The sequence below is a fragment of the Eleutherodactylus coqui genome, chromosome 8 (genome assembly GCF_035609145.1).
Source record: "Eleutherodactylus coqui strain aEleCoq1 chromosome 8, aEleCoq1.hap1, whole genome shotgun sequence".
Taxonomy (NCBI): Eukaryota; Metazoa; Chordata; class Amphibia; order Anura; family Eleutherodactylidae; genus Eleutherodactylus; species Eleutherodactylus coqui.
Genome location: NC_089844.1, coordinates 78,362,820 through 78,378,103, shown reverse-complemented (window position 1 = coordinate 78,378,103; position 15,284 = coordinate 78,362,820). Strand labels below are relative to the sequence as shown.

The 15,284-nt window shown below is 42.0% G+C and overlaps 1 protein-coding gene across 1 annotated transcript in view; it reads right to left on the bottom strand.

The window, feature by feature from the left end:
* LOC136577887 (bile salt export pump-like) overlaps positions 1-15,284 on the bottom strand; it is a 113,550-nt gene that overhangs the window by 59,810 nt on the left and 38,456 nt on the right. Inside the window, exons 5-10 of the mRNA XM_066577807.1 lie at positions 11,512-11,645; positions 9,805-9,976; positions 6,027-6,151; positions 5,754-5,928; positions 4,311-4,424; positions 2,218-2,328 (exon numbers count right to left, since the gene is read on the bottom strand). Of these exons, the coding sequence (XP_066433904.1) occupies positions 2,218-2,328; positions 4,311-4,424; positions 5,754-5,928; positions 6,027-6,151; positions 9,805-9,976; positions 11,512-11,645 (831 nt within the window). The remainder of the gene's footprint in view (positions 1-2,217; positions 2,329-4,310; positions 4,425-5,753; positions 5,929-6,026; positions 6,152-9,804; positions 9,977-11,511; positions 11,646-15,284) is intronic.

The following is a 15,284-nucleotide window of genomic DNA, read 5'->3' as shown; positions in this document are numbered from 1 at the left end:
TGGTCACAGCCTGACCAATTAGAGGCATCCCTCACTCACACCCATTCATGAATTCATGAGCCAATTCATGAGCCAATCAGAGGCAGCCCTCACTCACCCATTCATGAATTCATGAATGGGTGTGAGTGAGGGCTGGCCTCTGATTGGTCAGGCTGTGACCATTCAGAGGCATCTTATTCAGCAGGCGGGGATTTTAAATCCCCGGCTGCTGAATACTACTCACAGCTGTTCAGAGCAGTTCAGGAGAACTGCAGCCTGCCGCGCTGAACTCCGTCTGTCGGCACCAGGTGAGTATATATATATTTTTTATTTTTACACATTTCTGGATGAATTGCAGGAAAGGGCTTATATATTTAACCCCTTTCCGACAATTCATCCCGCGATCGCCGGCAGCCCATTGCATTCAGTGGAGTCGGCTGTATTGACGGCTCCATTGAATTCAATGGGCTAACATCGTTCTTCTCTGCCACAGCTGTTACAGCTGTGGCAGAGGAGAACTTGCTGTGTCGTTCCCATCATTTTCTTGAATTGCCAAGATTTTCACACATGAAAACCTTAGCGAGCATCGGCGAAATACAAAAATGTTCCGGTCGCCCATTGACTTCAATGGGGTTCGTTATTCGAAACGAACACCCGAACATCGCGGGAAGTTCGTTTCGAATAACGCGAACCCGAACATTTTGGTGTTCGCTCATCTTTAGTTACCATTTAAATACAAAGGTTCATGTGAGTTATGTGAGATGCTGATTCCAAATGTGGCTAACTATTAAGACACATTTTATACAATTACAAATATTGCTAAGCCTCTTAGTTTTCTTTACATGCTTTTATATTGCATAAATACACTTATTATAGTAATTAAAGAAAATGTAATACACTTTCTATTCTTTATAATTACCTATTTATTGTCCAAGATTAGAAAGAGAAGTCTAGTTTTTATACAGAGAATACACAATGTCTTTGGTTATGTCTGCTACTGCAGCCGATGGAAGAGCATAGGATTGAGCTGGAAAGGAAAGACCTTTTTTGCAATCCTGGGCCGCCCCTTTAAGGCCGGATTCACACAAATGTAAGTGTATTTGCAGAATGGGTGTTGCATATTTGCAGATGCATTGGTGTAATTTACTGTGCTCTGTGCATGTGCAAATAAACCTGCAGTGATTCTCACATTCATTGAAATGGGCAATTAGTGTAATTAGTTCAACATGTGCTCTTTCCCTGTGCAAATACGCAGGAAAATAGAGCATGCAGCGTATGTAAAATATGCTTATGTGAATTCGGTCTAAGGCCCCCTTCACAGGGGCGTGTGCCTATTTGCACACACCTTAGCGCTGCATATTTGCGGAATGACCGTTGCTTTTTTGCTCACGCAATAGTATATTTTGCTGTACTTTTTGCACCTAATGAGGTCCAGATGTGTTCTTTACCCTGTGTTTTGAGCAGTGTATTTGCACACCTCCCATAGACTTCTATGCGCTAAACCAGGAAAATAGAGCAGGCTGCACTTTTTTCAACGCATGCGAAATGTGCGCGCAAAACCCATTTGTGAGAACGAACCCATTGAAATCAATGGGTTTTATTCTTTGTGTTTTGCATGCGCATGATTTACGCATGCAAATACCCACGCAAACGCGGTTGCATGAAGAAGCCCTAATGGTGGTTAAAGACTAAATTCTGTGCCTCGTTCACTCTTGAGCAATAGATGGTAAATAGCAGTATTATTTTGAAGAGTAAATATGAAAAAGAACATACAAACTCATAACTCCAGAAATATCTATCTACCCCCACCCTTCAGTATACAGGGGTTCAAATCTAGACTCACATAATAGAGATCAGGTGTAATTATAAAATTCAGTAAAAAAAAAAAAAAAGAAAATGCAAAAAATGTAAAAAGCATCCTAGGAAGAACCTGCAACAAAGTGCCTTGTAGCGCTGGGTTCCCAAGTTCAAATCCAACAAAGGACAATATCTGCATGGGATTTGTATATTCTCTTCATGTCTGTGTGGGTTTTCTCCAGTTTCCTTCACATTCGAAAACATTCTGTACCAATAAGTACATAGTCTTTTGAATTTGGCCCTGGGGTGTCTGTATTTCAGATAGGAAACGTAGATTGTGGGCCCCATTGGGGACTGATGTGATTGATGATAATGCCTGTAGAGCGCTAACTTAATACCATGATGGTAAAACAAAGCATAGTGATATCTGACAATCCATACCTTCACGTCAGGCCTTGATGGATAATGGAAATTCACGTCATGGAACTCAATAACACCCTTTACTTGGTCTAATTTGTGTCCTTCATTAGACATACAGTCAATTACTGGAGTCTAATAAAATAAAAAGTGTGAATATTTATCCCCTTCGATGACAGTTTACAGTGACGGTTGTCCATCCAGAAATATAAAAACGTCAAACAATGCAAATACAAAGGGTCATCCAATACTATGGATACATTCTGATGGACATATGATACATAAAGTCAGGAAAAACTTATTGAGCTGTATAGAAAGTCTAAATGATTTTAATAGTTCAAGACAAAAAGATCAAACTAAGGCCTCCTGCCCACGGACGGATATTTTCTGCAAAATCTGCGACAGGTGTCCGCACTGCGGATCCGCAGCAAATACTGCTCATAGCATGTTATGGGAAACTGATTCTACCTGCACACTTGCGGAAAGCAATTGTGGTTTCTGCAAGTGGAGGAAAAATCCGGGCATGCTCCATTTACTAAGTAGATTTCGTATAGATGGCTTCCATTGAAGTCAATGGAAGCCATCCAATCTGCGACCCTTCCTTAATCACATTGCGAAAAGGTCACGGATTCCGCGGAAAAAGTAGGGGTTTGAAAAAAAAAAATCTGTACTGCAGACCACCCGTTATCTGTACAATTCCATGGAAAAACAAACTGAAATCTTTTAAGGTGGAAAAAATAATGTGATTGCATAAATATCTACACCCTAAAACTAATACTTAGTTGATGCACCCTTTGACTAGGACAGCATTCATTCTTTTTGGGTGGGTGTCTATCAGCATGGCACATCTTGACTTGGCAATCGTTGCCCACTCTTCCTTGCAAAAGTGCTCTAAATCTTGCAGTGTGTGAGGGCATCTCGTGTATAGCGGCCTCTTTAGGTAAACCCTGGGGCGTAACTTTAGAGGATGGAGGGGATGCAGTTGCACCTGGGCCCAGGAGCCTCAGGGGGCCCATAAGGCCCCTCTACTCAATATAGGGAACCTAGTACTATGAATAAAGTATTATAGTTGGGGGCCCTGTTGCAGGTTTTGCATTGCGGCCCGGAAGCTTCAAGTTACGCCTGTGGGTCAACCCACAGATTTTCAATAGGATTGAGGTCTGGGCTCGGGCTGGGCCTTTCTAAAACTTTGATGCTCTTCTGGTCAAGCCATTTTGTTGATTTGGAGGTATGCTTTGGGTTGTTGTTGTGCTGAAATGTAAAATTCCTCTTCATCTTCATCTTTTTAGCCAAAGAGGACTGATATTTGGAATGATTCATAATTCCCTCCACCTTGACTAAAACCCCAGCTACAGCAGCAGAACAACAGCCCCAAAGCATAATGATGCTGTTATGTCCGTCAGGCGCACCTGACCACAGGACGGACGCAGGAGTGGTTCAATGTTCAAACAGGACGCGCTGGATGGAATACCAAAGGGACAGTGAACTGCATACTGGAAACTGGACTCATAGACAGACATAACATAAGGACTGACAAATAACCAAAACACTCACCTTGCATACCTGCACACATAACAGATGGAATTGCTATAAAGTACAAGGTATTGGTTCGTGGATTGGCCAAGTCACTTAAGCCCACAAGCCAATTCAAGGCTTCTCGTTGTCTCGCAGGTCCCTACTCTAACGAGACAACACCCACAAGAACCCTGCCTGGAAACAGGGCGATCGCCTTGATAAGGGTGGACCCGCACTGGAATCTAAGGGCCTAACCAGCCTAGAGATGATAAACGATCCAGCAGGACAGGACACAGTTCACACCAACACACTTGCAGCAGACACATGGGGATTGGCTGGCGGGAGGAACTCCACACTGTGCCAGCTCAATTAATCCTCACCTGTGAAGCCGTGCTCATGGAAACCTGTAGAACCACAGGTCCCAGAAGCAGTGTGTAGTCTTATTATATACACTGTATAATCTAGACTGTTTGCCTGGTTGCTTAATGTTTTAAAGCATCTGTGAGATACAAACATAAACATGCAAATATTGTACATATTCTTCAATCTCTGTTGCTATGTTGCAAATTAAGAACGTTAGACTTCTTTAAGACATACTGTACCTTCTCTATTGTTTCATAAATAATTGTTGCAGCTGCCCTTCCAGAGGCAAAAGCTTCCAAGCACGGAGAGGCCTGGCCCAGATTCATGGCCGCGACCAAAACCCCAAAGAATACCTAAAAGATTAGGTGAACAAGTTCTTAGTTCATAAGACACAGTGATATATATATCATGGTACTTGTATAGCGCCAACTTATTCCACAGCGCTTTCAGGTAATTATTACTTATTACCCCCCACCAAGCTGGGTTCTCATTTTACTGACCTCGGAAGGATGAAAGGCCGGAAGGATGGAGTGAACCTTGAGCCGGCTACCTGACTTACATGGGAATCGAACTTGCAACCTTCAGGTCGTAGGCGAGAGCTTACACTCTGCACCACACGAGGCTCATATAGCATTTATCATTTAAAATGAGCACTTGACCATGTGCTTGTGATAGATACCAAGGGCATATTACCATAGAGGTCATGTGACTACTATGTGACCCTTTGTAGAAGAGGTCCCGAAGCTTAGTTGGTCCTACATCTTTTGCTACTGCTTGATGAAAATATGTGTAGGGCTCTCCTCTTTAGAAGAACAGAATTGTTAAGGCCCATTTAGACACAACGATTCTCGCTCAAAGCCATCTTTTGAACGATAACCGTTGCGGCTAAATGCACGGACATCGTGCAGTTTTTGTGCACGATTCGTTCCTCACTCAATTCTAAAAAACTGAGCTCTTTTCAGCAGTGCAGGCTGTTATCACAGTTGGCAGCACTGATAAGATTCTTTCAACCCGTGTCCCACTGGTAGTTCACAGTGGGCCGCGAGCTGTAAGCGCGGAGAACAATGTGGCTGTTTGCTTATGCAAAACAGCTGTATATGTTCGCCGAGCGATAGCGGCGGTGTCCCGCTCCACCTGGATAGCTCTTTAGTGGCTAATTAGCTACTTTAGACTATGCAAAAATGATCAGTCAAAACTGTCACTCAAACGGTCGTTTGAGCGATTTTTGAGCAATCATCTTTCAGTGTAAATGGGGTCTTAGCAATCAAAGGGATGTGGAATTGGCCCAAAGATAGAGCCTGGAGGGAATAAAAAGCACCAGAGCCTTTTTTCCTGGGTGGCAGAGCTAAGTGTCATGATGGGAGTCCATTTTGATCAATCAAAGAGACATTTGGTCTATGTATTGTGGTCCCCTTTCTCTTATATACACAATTGATTCGTGCCATTGCCAAATATTACCTTCTCCCGTTCTTTCAGTAAGTCATGCCATGCCAACAAAGGCTGTGACAACAAAGGTGAAATGTAACTTTGTAAGATACCTATGCATATCATAACATTGTATCCTTGGCCATTTGCTATGGTATCATTCTGTTCTTCATTATATAACCACTGTTTCCTCTGTCTCTTGATTTGGCACTACTACTCTGATGCCATATGACCCTGAAATGCTAGAAAACGATTACCTGAAGTAGACTCCCTGGTGTCAGTTCCTTTGTGTCAATTACCAGCTTGGATCCATACCAAAATGCCAGAGAGTAGCACAGGAATATAATACACCACATATATCCCTGAAAGAATCCGATAATTGCGCCTTTCCTAATGCCCCAGGCCTGTGCAGCCTCTAAATTGTCATCATATCTGTAATAATGAACAGATGAAAAAGTCTATGAATTTATTTACTTATCATCCCATCAGTTCATTAATATCAGTGCTTACTGCAGATTCAATATTTTTACCGTTCAGCTGCTCTTTTCTCCCCACCAAAGGCAGCCACAGTGCGGATGGAGGAGAGCACCTCGTCGGCCACGGATCCAGCTTTTGCATATGCTTTCAGCTCTCTGCCTGTCAGTCTTCCAACAGCCTAAAAGTATATTGTAGGTAAGAGTAAGACAAGTTTAGGAACAATGTAAATCTACAAAGAGAACAAAGATTCCCCAAAGGGGCAACTACTTGACTGAAGACTGGTCAGTTCTTGTTGAAAGCCTCATAGTTAAAAATTATGAAATGGTGATCATGCTTGCGACATAGGATGTAGTCATTGGATTTGTAATACATTAATGCTCATCTACTGGACTGCAGATGTAGGTCGAAACTTTAAATGTGGTGGTTTTCTGCTAGACCTTAATGTCTATTATGGAGTCAAAGCCTTGGTCAACCAGCAGAACTTTTGATCCTCGTTCACAGACTGTATCCACGCTGGGGCTGACTGTGAAGTCTGATATTTGTCATATGTTGTTACCCTGCCGAACAAGATTTTGAAGGAGCCAAGGTGAAGAGGTGCCCCCAGCTGGGAATACTTCAGACAGGATTGGGAATACACTAACCACGGGGGAGACCATGTTGCTTGTCGATATCACCTCTGTGGAAAGAGCTGGGTGAAGACTCAATCACAGGCCCTTCTGGGAGCTCGGCAACAATTCAGAACCTCATTTTGGTTGGAACACATTTTGCTAAAACTTTACAACTTTTTATCCAGTGGGAAGCACACACTGGACTGTTCTTTTTGTAGAAAGTCAGGATTACCCGACACTGGTTTTGCATGACGGATGGTGAAAACTCTTAATCAGCAATGGATGTAGTCACACTTTGTCACTGTACTGGGTCTTTTTGTCTTGGCCACACCAAACAGGTCAGTAATGGCAGTCTCTGGGAGCCCGAGAGAGAGTGTAGCCCTCTCCCTTTTGTCCAGACCACTAATTGCTGCATCACTTAAAAGTGCTTCCACATCTCGTGGACATTTATCTTCTAGGCCATTGCCTATTAACAGGACCATCATGTCACTCATCCAGCACCCGGAGGCACAAAAATGTAATGACCCTTTCAACTTCCTTCTAGTGATTGAAGAGGCAAGAGTATGGAGCAGAAGTAAGTTAGTAGATACATATTAGCTGTTACTTTGGGCTCTGTGGCTGGTACTGAATACTCCTTGGCCAACACTCTGAAGGTCGCTCTTTTTAAGTGAATTGTGAGGTTCAGGCATCGCCAAGGTTGTGTGCTGAGGGCCTCGTAGAAAACATTTACCTGAAAGTACTTAAATGTGTGATGACGTCATGTCTTTTTGTATGTATAGAATGGTCAGTCTTGGAAATTTCATGTTGCATTTACTGATTGCCCAATGAAAGATCATGGATAATCAAGATGATATGCTGGCACATCAATCGGACAGTGGCAGATTACATGTCATGTTCTAAATGCAACTCCGCTTGCAGTTCTAGCAGTGAAGATACCACTTATTTACTATCAAGTGCTTTATCTTGTACCATCAAACAGCAAATGGTATTAAATGTACTTTCCTGCAAAAATAACATCACTAGGAGGTAAATTATAGTCTATTTTTCTTAGAAGTAGCTTAAATCCATTTGCGGGAATGATTGAAGAAGCATCCCAGCACCCATTACAATCCCATAATAGTAACATAGAAAAACAAGTCATTTAACAGAACTACATTTCCTGACATTAGATTTAAAGGGGCAGCACAGTTTTCTATCATTTATCCATCTCTGAAAGCCATTTAGGCATTGTTCAGTCAGAATGTACTATAACTACTATTTTCCCATATATGCTCAATGTGCTCCCAAGCTTGAAGTAAGAACATCACTAGCGGATATCAGAATAGTCTAAGTAATAGGAATAAATAGCACCACTTTGAAGTAAGCTCGCCAATGTGTGCACAAGGTGTTCCTGATGTTCTATGTCTATTAATACACCACACTTGGCTCTATTAGAATGTATATGCTTGGAATAAGACATTGGTGCAGTCGATGCAGAACACTTTGTGTTAGAATGACACAAAATAGCTGCCGTCTGTGTAGCCTGTGCAAACCTGGCCTAGGACAGTAAAATGCATATGTAGACTGGAGGGGTAAGTTGGCAGGACCATGGATCTGGATGGAACCTAATGCTACACCGTTCAGAACAGGGTAGTAGTAGACTAGCACTGCCTAAGACAAGCCCAGCCCTGCCCCCACCCTCTGGTCTACACTTGCATTGTTCTGAGGATGGGTTTCCACTGGCTGTACAGTAATGACATTCCTATGAAACTCCTTTACCCTACTGTTGCAACAATCTTTAAATTGAAACTTAAATGGGTTTTCTGGGACTAAACTATGGTTGACCTATCCTTAGGATAGGTCATAAATAGTTGATTAGAGGTGGTCCACCACTCGGTATCCATGACAATCAGCTGATTGAAGTGACAGTGGCAATCAGATGGGCGCTGCGACTAATTCAGTCCATACCAGGCACAGCTCCATATATTGTATAATGGAAATACCTGGTATTGCAGCTCAATCCCATTCACTTGAATGGCACTGAGTTTCTCTCCGGCCATGTGGCCAATGAATGTCACCTGAAAAGAGGCCAGTGTAGCCTCTTTAATCAGCTGATTGGTTGGGTTCCTAAACTACGGCCCCTCACTGATCAACTATTGATGAGAATTGAAGCAGGAAAGTAAAAAGAGGGTGCTCAATGGGACAACCAAGGTCCAGAATTGTATTATATTACATTAAATTCTATACGTACCATCTCTGAAGCGCATGTAGCTTCTGGCCGGGGACGCCATGAATGAAGTGGTGTGAGAGACTTTGTCCCTGCTCTTTCTGCATACAACTAAGTTGAATTGTATGTCATGTAACTCTATCCCCTGAGAAAGTGGAATCCTGTAACCTTAAAATCTGTTAGCCTCTACAATAAAGCATCCCTGTATTTATCCTGAGACGTCTTTGGCTCACCTGATTTGGGTGTGTTTTGAGCTATCCTAGATATATGGGGGTTGGGTTTAGTTGTGATTGAGCCTACCCCTACTATGTGAATATTCCATCATCCGATTTTATTTGATATAAGACACTTCTGGACCTTGGTTGTTCCTTTGAGCACCCTCTTTTTACTTTCCTCTTTTGGTTACATTGGCCACTTTGGTGAGTTTGGAGTAGACCATTCCCCTGTGGATCAGTGGATATTCTGACCCGTCCTTGTGGTCTACAGGCTAGTTTGGATTTCCGTATGACACCCTCTGGGTTTGAATTTCATATATGCATCTCACATATTTTTTCCTGTGTGAATAGGCACCACTCAATTTAAGTTTTTATATATTTCTATCCTCAGTATAGGTCGTCAATAGTTTAATCCTGAAAAACCCCTTTAACACTGCAAAAACCCCTGAAAAAGCAAACTTTAGCTTGACGCAGCCAACCATGAAATGTGTGCACCACACTTTATCTCTCCCACATCCATGAGGCGCACATCTACTGTATGTTAGTATATAATACTGCACTTTATTCTAGGCTTCTTACATGCCCTCTAGTGCTAGCTTTACCCTACTGTGTATTTCAATATTCTTTATGCACTGTATTGGTATAGACCTTTAAGTGGAAGGTATATAGGAGGAAATTGTACTTCTCCCCATATCTTCCATCAGTACATGCACCGTCCTTATTCCTTATGTCCCAAATCTATTTCACATATCTCTCTATCTCTCTATCTATCTATACATTTAAAACTATATTTAAGACTTACCAGTGCCATTAAAGCTGCCCCTAAACCAATAAGAGGACTGACAGCCACAATAACCAGTGTTAGTTTCCAGTTTCCAAGAAATCCAATAAGGAATCCAAACACGAATGTGGAAACGCGTTCAATGAAGATAGCGACCTGATCGGCAATGGCATTGTTGATTTTGTTAATATCACTGTTTAAAGAAAAGAAACAACAATAAGAACAACCACTGTAATACATCAATAAGAAAAGCTACAGGAAATGAGCATGTATCGTTTAGGTCACTGATTCCCAACCAGGGTGCAACAACACCAGGAGCGGATTGCCCATTTAGTCCACTGGCAAAAGTCCTGGTGGGTCGATCACATCCTGGGGCCACCCGCAACTACTATTGCATTAGCATCTGCTACAGGCATCCCTCTAAGCCTTCAGTTTACGAGGTGGCCAGGTGAGGCTATAAAGTAAAATAAAGCAAAAAACAGTATACTCACCTCCTCCGCTTTTCCACCAGTTTGGTCCTGCTTGGCTTGCGGTTGCATGATCATGTGCTATGGGACAGCTGTGGCTAATTTGATACAGCATCGTGCATGAACATGCTATCGGGAAGTCAAAGACTGAAGTGGAAGGAAGGACCACCGGAGCGGAGCAGCTTAGATAGCAAAGGAGGTGAGTATATTGTTTTTTTCTTTAATTATACAGCATAGGGATCAGGGGAGCACTACTGCTGATGGAGACAAAAGGGGGAGTGTTTTTACTGATAGAGGGCTATGAGGGGAAACATTAATACCGATGAGGGCAACAAGGGGAGCATTATTACTAACGTAGCAACAAGGGGAGCATTATTAATGAAACCACCCTGGCATACTATGTCAATATAGTTTTAATATCACTACTTATGTTCCCATGCCATACGATACCATGTTTCCCGGAAAATAAGACTTACCCCGAAACTAACAATCACAGAAAATGGCCGTTACTTACTGACTGAGGAGTGCATATAGATGCATCCTCCTCTCACCATGCAGGTAGCTGACTACCAAATGGAGGAGCAAATAACACCTGTGAGGGCACCGATAAAAAAATAAGCCCTTGCTACACTACTGCAGTGCTTGATGAATCAATCACAGCCATCACATTGAGTGGCTGTGATTGGTTCATCGAGAGCTGCATTGACTGGCTGAGCTACGGCGCTCAAGAACCAATCAGAGCAATCACCTGCTGAAGGTGGAGTTTACAAACCCCGTTACCAGCAATCGATCCTCTGTCGGCAGCCAAGAACTTCAAGCAAGCCTGCTGGAACTCCGGAGAACAGCGGGAAGGACTCGGACAGCGCTTGCTAGATAAGTATGATAAAACATCCCCCGAAAATAAGACCCTGTGTCCCTTTTGGGGGAAAAATTAATATAAGACAGTGTCTTATTTTCAGGGAAACACGGTATCTATCTTGAAACCTGCCATGCTGAATAAACTGTACAATGATGGTGCATTCACATGTAGTGGATTTCATGCAAATTTTGTTGCGGATCTACAGCAGATTTCACCCTTTCAATTGCATTGAAATTGAAGGGGTGAAATCTGCGGCAAGCCTGCGCCAAAATCTGCAACAGTATCTGCAGCAAATCAGCGACATGTGACGGCACTCTTGAATTTGCCATTCTGGTGGCTGACTTTATAATCCCAATGTTTATGTTTAATTTTAGTCTTATCCCCATTAATGTCCCTCCTTACTCTGAAATTCTTGTGTTCAGCTCTCCAACAGAGTTGCAGTCAAACCAGCCGATGTCGAGCCTCATTATCTTCCGGAAATATTCTTTCCGGATTATTTGTATTTGATGAGCTGCAGCCACGACCCAGAGAGAGATCTGTAGGGGAAACATGGGGATAGGGTGATTATATCTGTACAATTCAGGTAGGGTGAAAATATTCAAGGTGTCGTATATATAGTCACATTAAAGCTCTGTATAAGGACTCCTTCACATTGGCGTATTTGGGCACATTTTTGCGCACGCAAAATTTGCATGTGCAATCGGCAGAGAATAGAAGCCATTGATTTCAATGGTTTCATTCATTTTCCTTTTTTTGCGCTCACAAGGAAAGCCTACGGGACCTTTGGTGCTCATAAGATTAGTTGCTATGGGCAATAAAGGCAGATATTTCTCTATAGACGGCCTACATAACAGTGTGGTGCCAACCTACCTTTTCGTGGCCCACCCTGTAGAAGTTATTACTAGCATTGAAAAACAAGCACTTGTTTCATGCAGTTATGCTAAAAGAAATATCAGGCATTTAGGGCGGCTTCAAATGGACATATTTATGTTTTTTCCACATGCAAAATATACGCTCAATACGCCGAAAATAGAACCCATTGATGTTAATGGGTTCCTGCTTATTGTTTTTTGCGCACATGAGGACCAGCTCTATTGTCCTGCGTATTCGCGTACCAAGGACCCTTAGAAGTCTATGAGAGGTGTGCAAAAGCACAATACACTGCGCAATTACGTGAACAAAAGAACACATCTGGACCTCATTAGGCCTTTTAAAAAAGGGTGGGGGATGTCCTGCGCCCATGTGAACAGGTCCTACATGTGCAAAAAGTACAGTACTATGCCAAGCAATCAATTCAAAACTGTGCTTCATTCATACTTTTCCCTCCACTCTGCTCCCGCGAAAACGGCAATTTAAATCACTCCTACGGCTTCCCCAGCCATCAGCGCTGAAAGAACTTTTGCTAGAATATACCGTCAGGGCTGGTAAAATGATCATTTTAATTTTCATTTCACTCAATCTATTACAACTAATAAGACTCTTAGGCCGGCTTCACACGAGCGTGACGGGCTCCGCTGCGGAATATTTCGCAGTGAAGCCCGTCACGGCGCCCCCCAGAGACCCCATACTTACCAGCGGAAGATAGCGTGAAGACGCTTCCCCGCCCACCGCCGTCGCGTCATGTGACACGCCCACCGCGTCACATGACGCGGCCGGCCGTGTCATGTGACGCGCCGGCCGCGTCATATGACGCGGCGGCAGTAGGCGGGGAATCGTTTTCACGCTATCTTCCGCTGTGTTACAGCGGGAGATAGCGTGAACAGACGGCTTCCATTGACTGCAATGGAAGCCGTCAGCGCGTACACCTGCTGCAAATAGAGCATGCTGCGGGTGAGGACGGGAGATTTCACAGTGCGAAATTCCGCGGTGGAATTCCGCACCGTGAGCATTATGCTATTAGGTTCAATAGAACCTAATAGCAGGGGGCAACGCAGCGGATTTTTGCCGCGAATTTACGCGGCGTAAATCCGTTCGTGGGAAGGAGGCCTTACATTTATATTCTCATCACATCGAGTTTTAGTTTGTTTCTTTTGACTGCTATTTAGTAAATACATAGATTGATTTGTTACACTTCATAAACATTGTTTGCATCCACTCTCTGCACCGTGTAAATCATCTCCAGATGTGATTTCATGAATGCCTGTAATAATACTAAACTTGTAACAATATAATCAGCTATTTATAAACATGTAACAAGGCAAATTTCATACCGAAATTTCTTTGCCATGCATTGGCATATATTGTGCCAAAACATAGATTTTCTAGCTTTTTACCAGTTAAAAATAGATGTATGACATGACAAGGATTGTATTATAAGGGCTCAGTCAGACGGGCATTTTTATGTGCACATGTTACTTGCGTTTGCGATCTGCATTTATTAACCCGTTTAGGACCAGCCATAGTAAAATTACGGCGGTGCTTTAAGTCTCCTTCCTCTGCAATCAATCAGAGGAAGGAACGGATTATCAGCTGTAAGTGACAGCTGATAACCCGGAGCAGAAGGCAGGAGGGGTTTTTAACCCTTCCTGCCTTCTACTTCCCCGATACACAGTGCTCAATGAGCACTGTGTGGGAAAAGGGAAAGTAAAATGCACTTTCACTACGGGAGCCTGAGAGGGGGGGGGGGCTGCGACCTCCCAGGATTCCCTACTACTGCAGAGCTGGAGGGTCAGAATAGACCCTGGCAGCTCTGCAAGTAACTAATGTCACTACAAGGATTGCTTTCCCCTGTAACTGGGACTCCTATGGATGTCCCAGCTACAGTGGGAAAGTGTCAAATAAAAAAAAAATAAAATGTGAATGTCCCCCAGGAGGTCTTATATGACGTCATTGGGGACATAGATGGTAAAAAAACATAATTACATACATAAGTAAAACAAAACAACAGAATAAAACAATAATATATACATAAGAAAGAAAATAACCCAAAACCGACACCAACCAAAAACGTTGCTATAAGCGCCCTGTAAACCAAAACCATACATACTATATATCAAAACTTCCAAAACAAATAGAGGAACCCATTCCTATACTTTATTGCAGTGTAAATATAAAAATAATTTAAAAAAAATATATATAAATGTTTTAAAAAAAATCATTTTTTTTTTAGATTTTTACCCCCATTAAAACTAAAAAAATGGGGAAAAAAAGGCAGTGAAAAAAAAATATATATATACACATATATATATATATACTGTATATATATATATATATATGTATATATATATATATATATATATATATATATATATATATATATATATATATATATATATATATAAAAATAGTCCTATATGTCACGGGAAAAAAAATGCTGCAAAAATAATTTTGATAGCTAAAGGAAAAAAAATTGAGCAGTAAAACAGCCACATGGGTCAAATCCCTAAAAAGTGTCTGGTCCTTAAGGGGTTAAGAACCAATGCTTTTCAATGGCAGCGGTCACATGTCCAATTTTTATATGCGCATAAAATTCGCACCTACAAAATATGGAACGTATGGATGGCAATAGACAATGGACGTGGTCACACAGTTTTTTTTATGTGCACAGCGCAATCTTTTTTACACGTGAATAAACACATTTAAAAAACGCCCGTCTGACTGAGCCCCACCCGTAGTTTACTACTTTTTTAAAGTGCTCACTAGTAATTTAATCATAATTATGTCTACATGTTTGAACATGTTTTAATCTTTTTATCAGCTATTTCATTGATTGTAAATATTATTGCCTTATGAATTAACCCCTTCCTTTCATCCTCTGATTTCTTTACTATCTTGGAGAAAGAAGGATTCTGTTTTGATCAGTTTACCCAGCAGTCAGCGCTCTTTATCAATTGGCCGACCGTTACCTTCTTGAACATTAATTTGTTTTGAGGTTCACTTAACCCTTTGTATGCTGGACCCTGCAGGGCACAATTGCACAGAGCATATACATTCCATATGTTCACCTTATGGGTAGAACATTTCGTAGGTGGGCTGCACCTTCCTAAGAAAATAGAATAAGTTGCCTCCATCTTATCCCTGCTACTAAGCTCCAGGTTCCTCACTTTAGACTTTTCCACACTGGGCTTGCTCCATTTCATCCTTTTTGTTCTCTTTCTATACTGTTGGATAGAAAGACTGGGCAAGATTTATGATATGGTATATCACCACAATAGTGGTATCCACGTAAATATTCA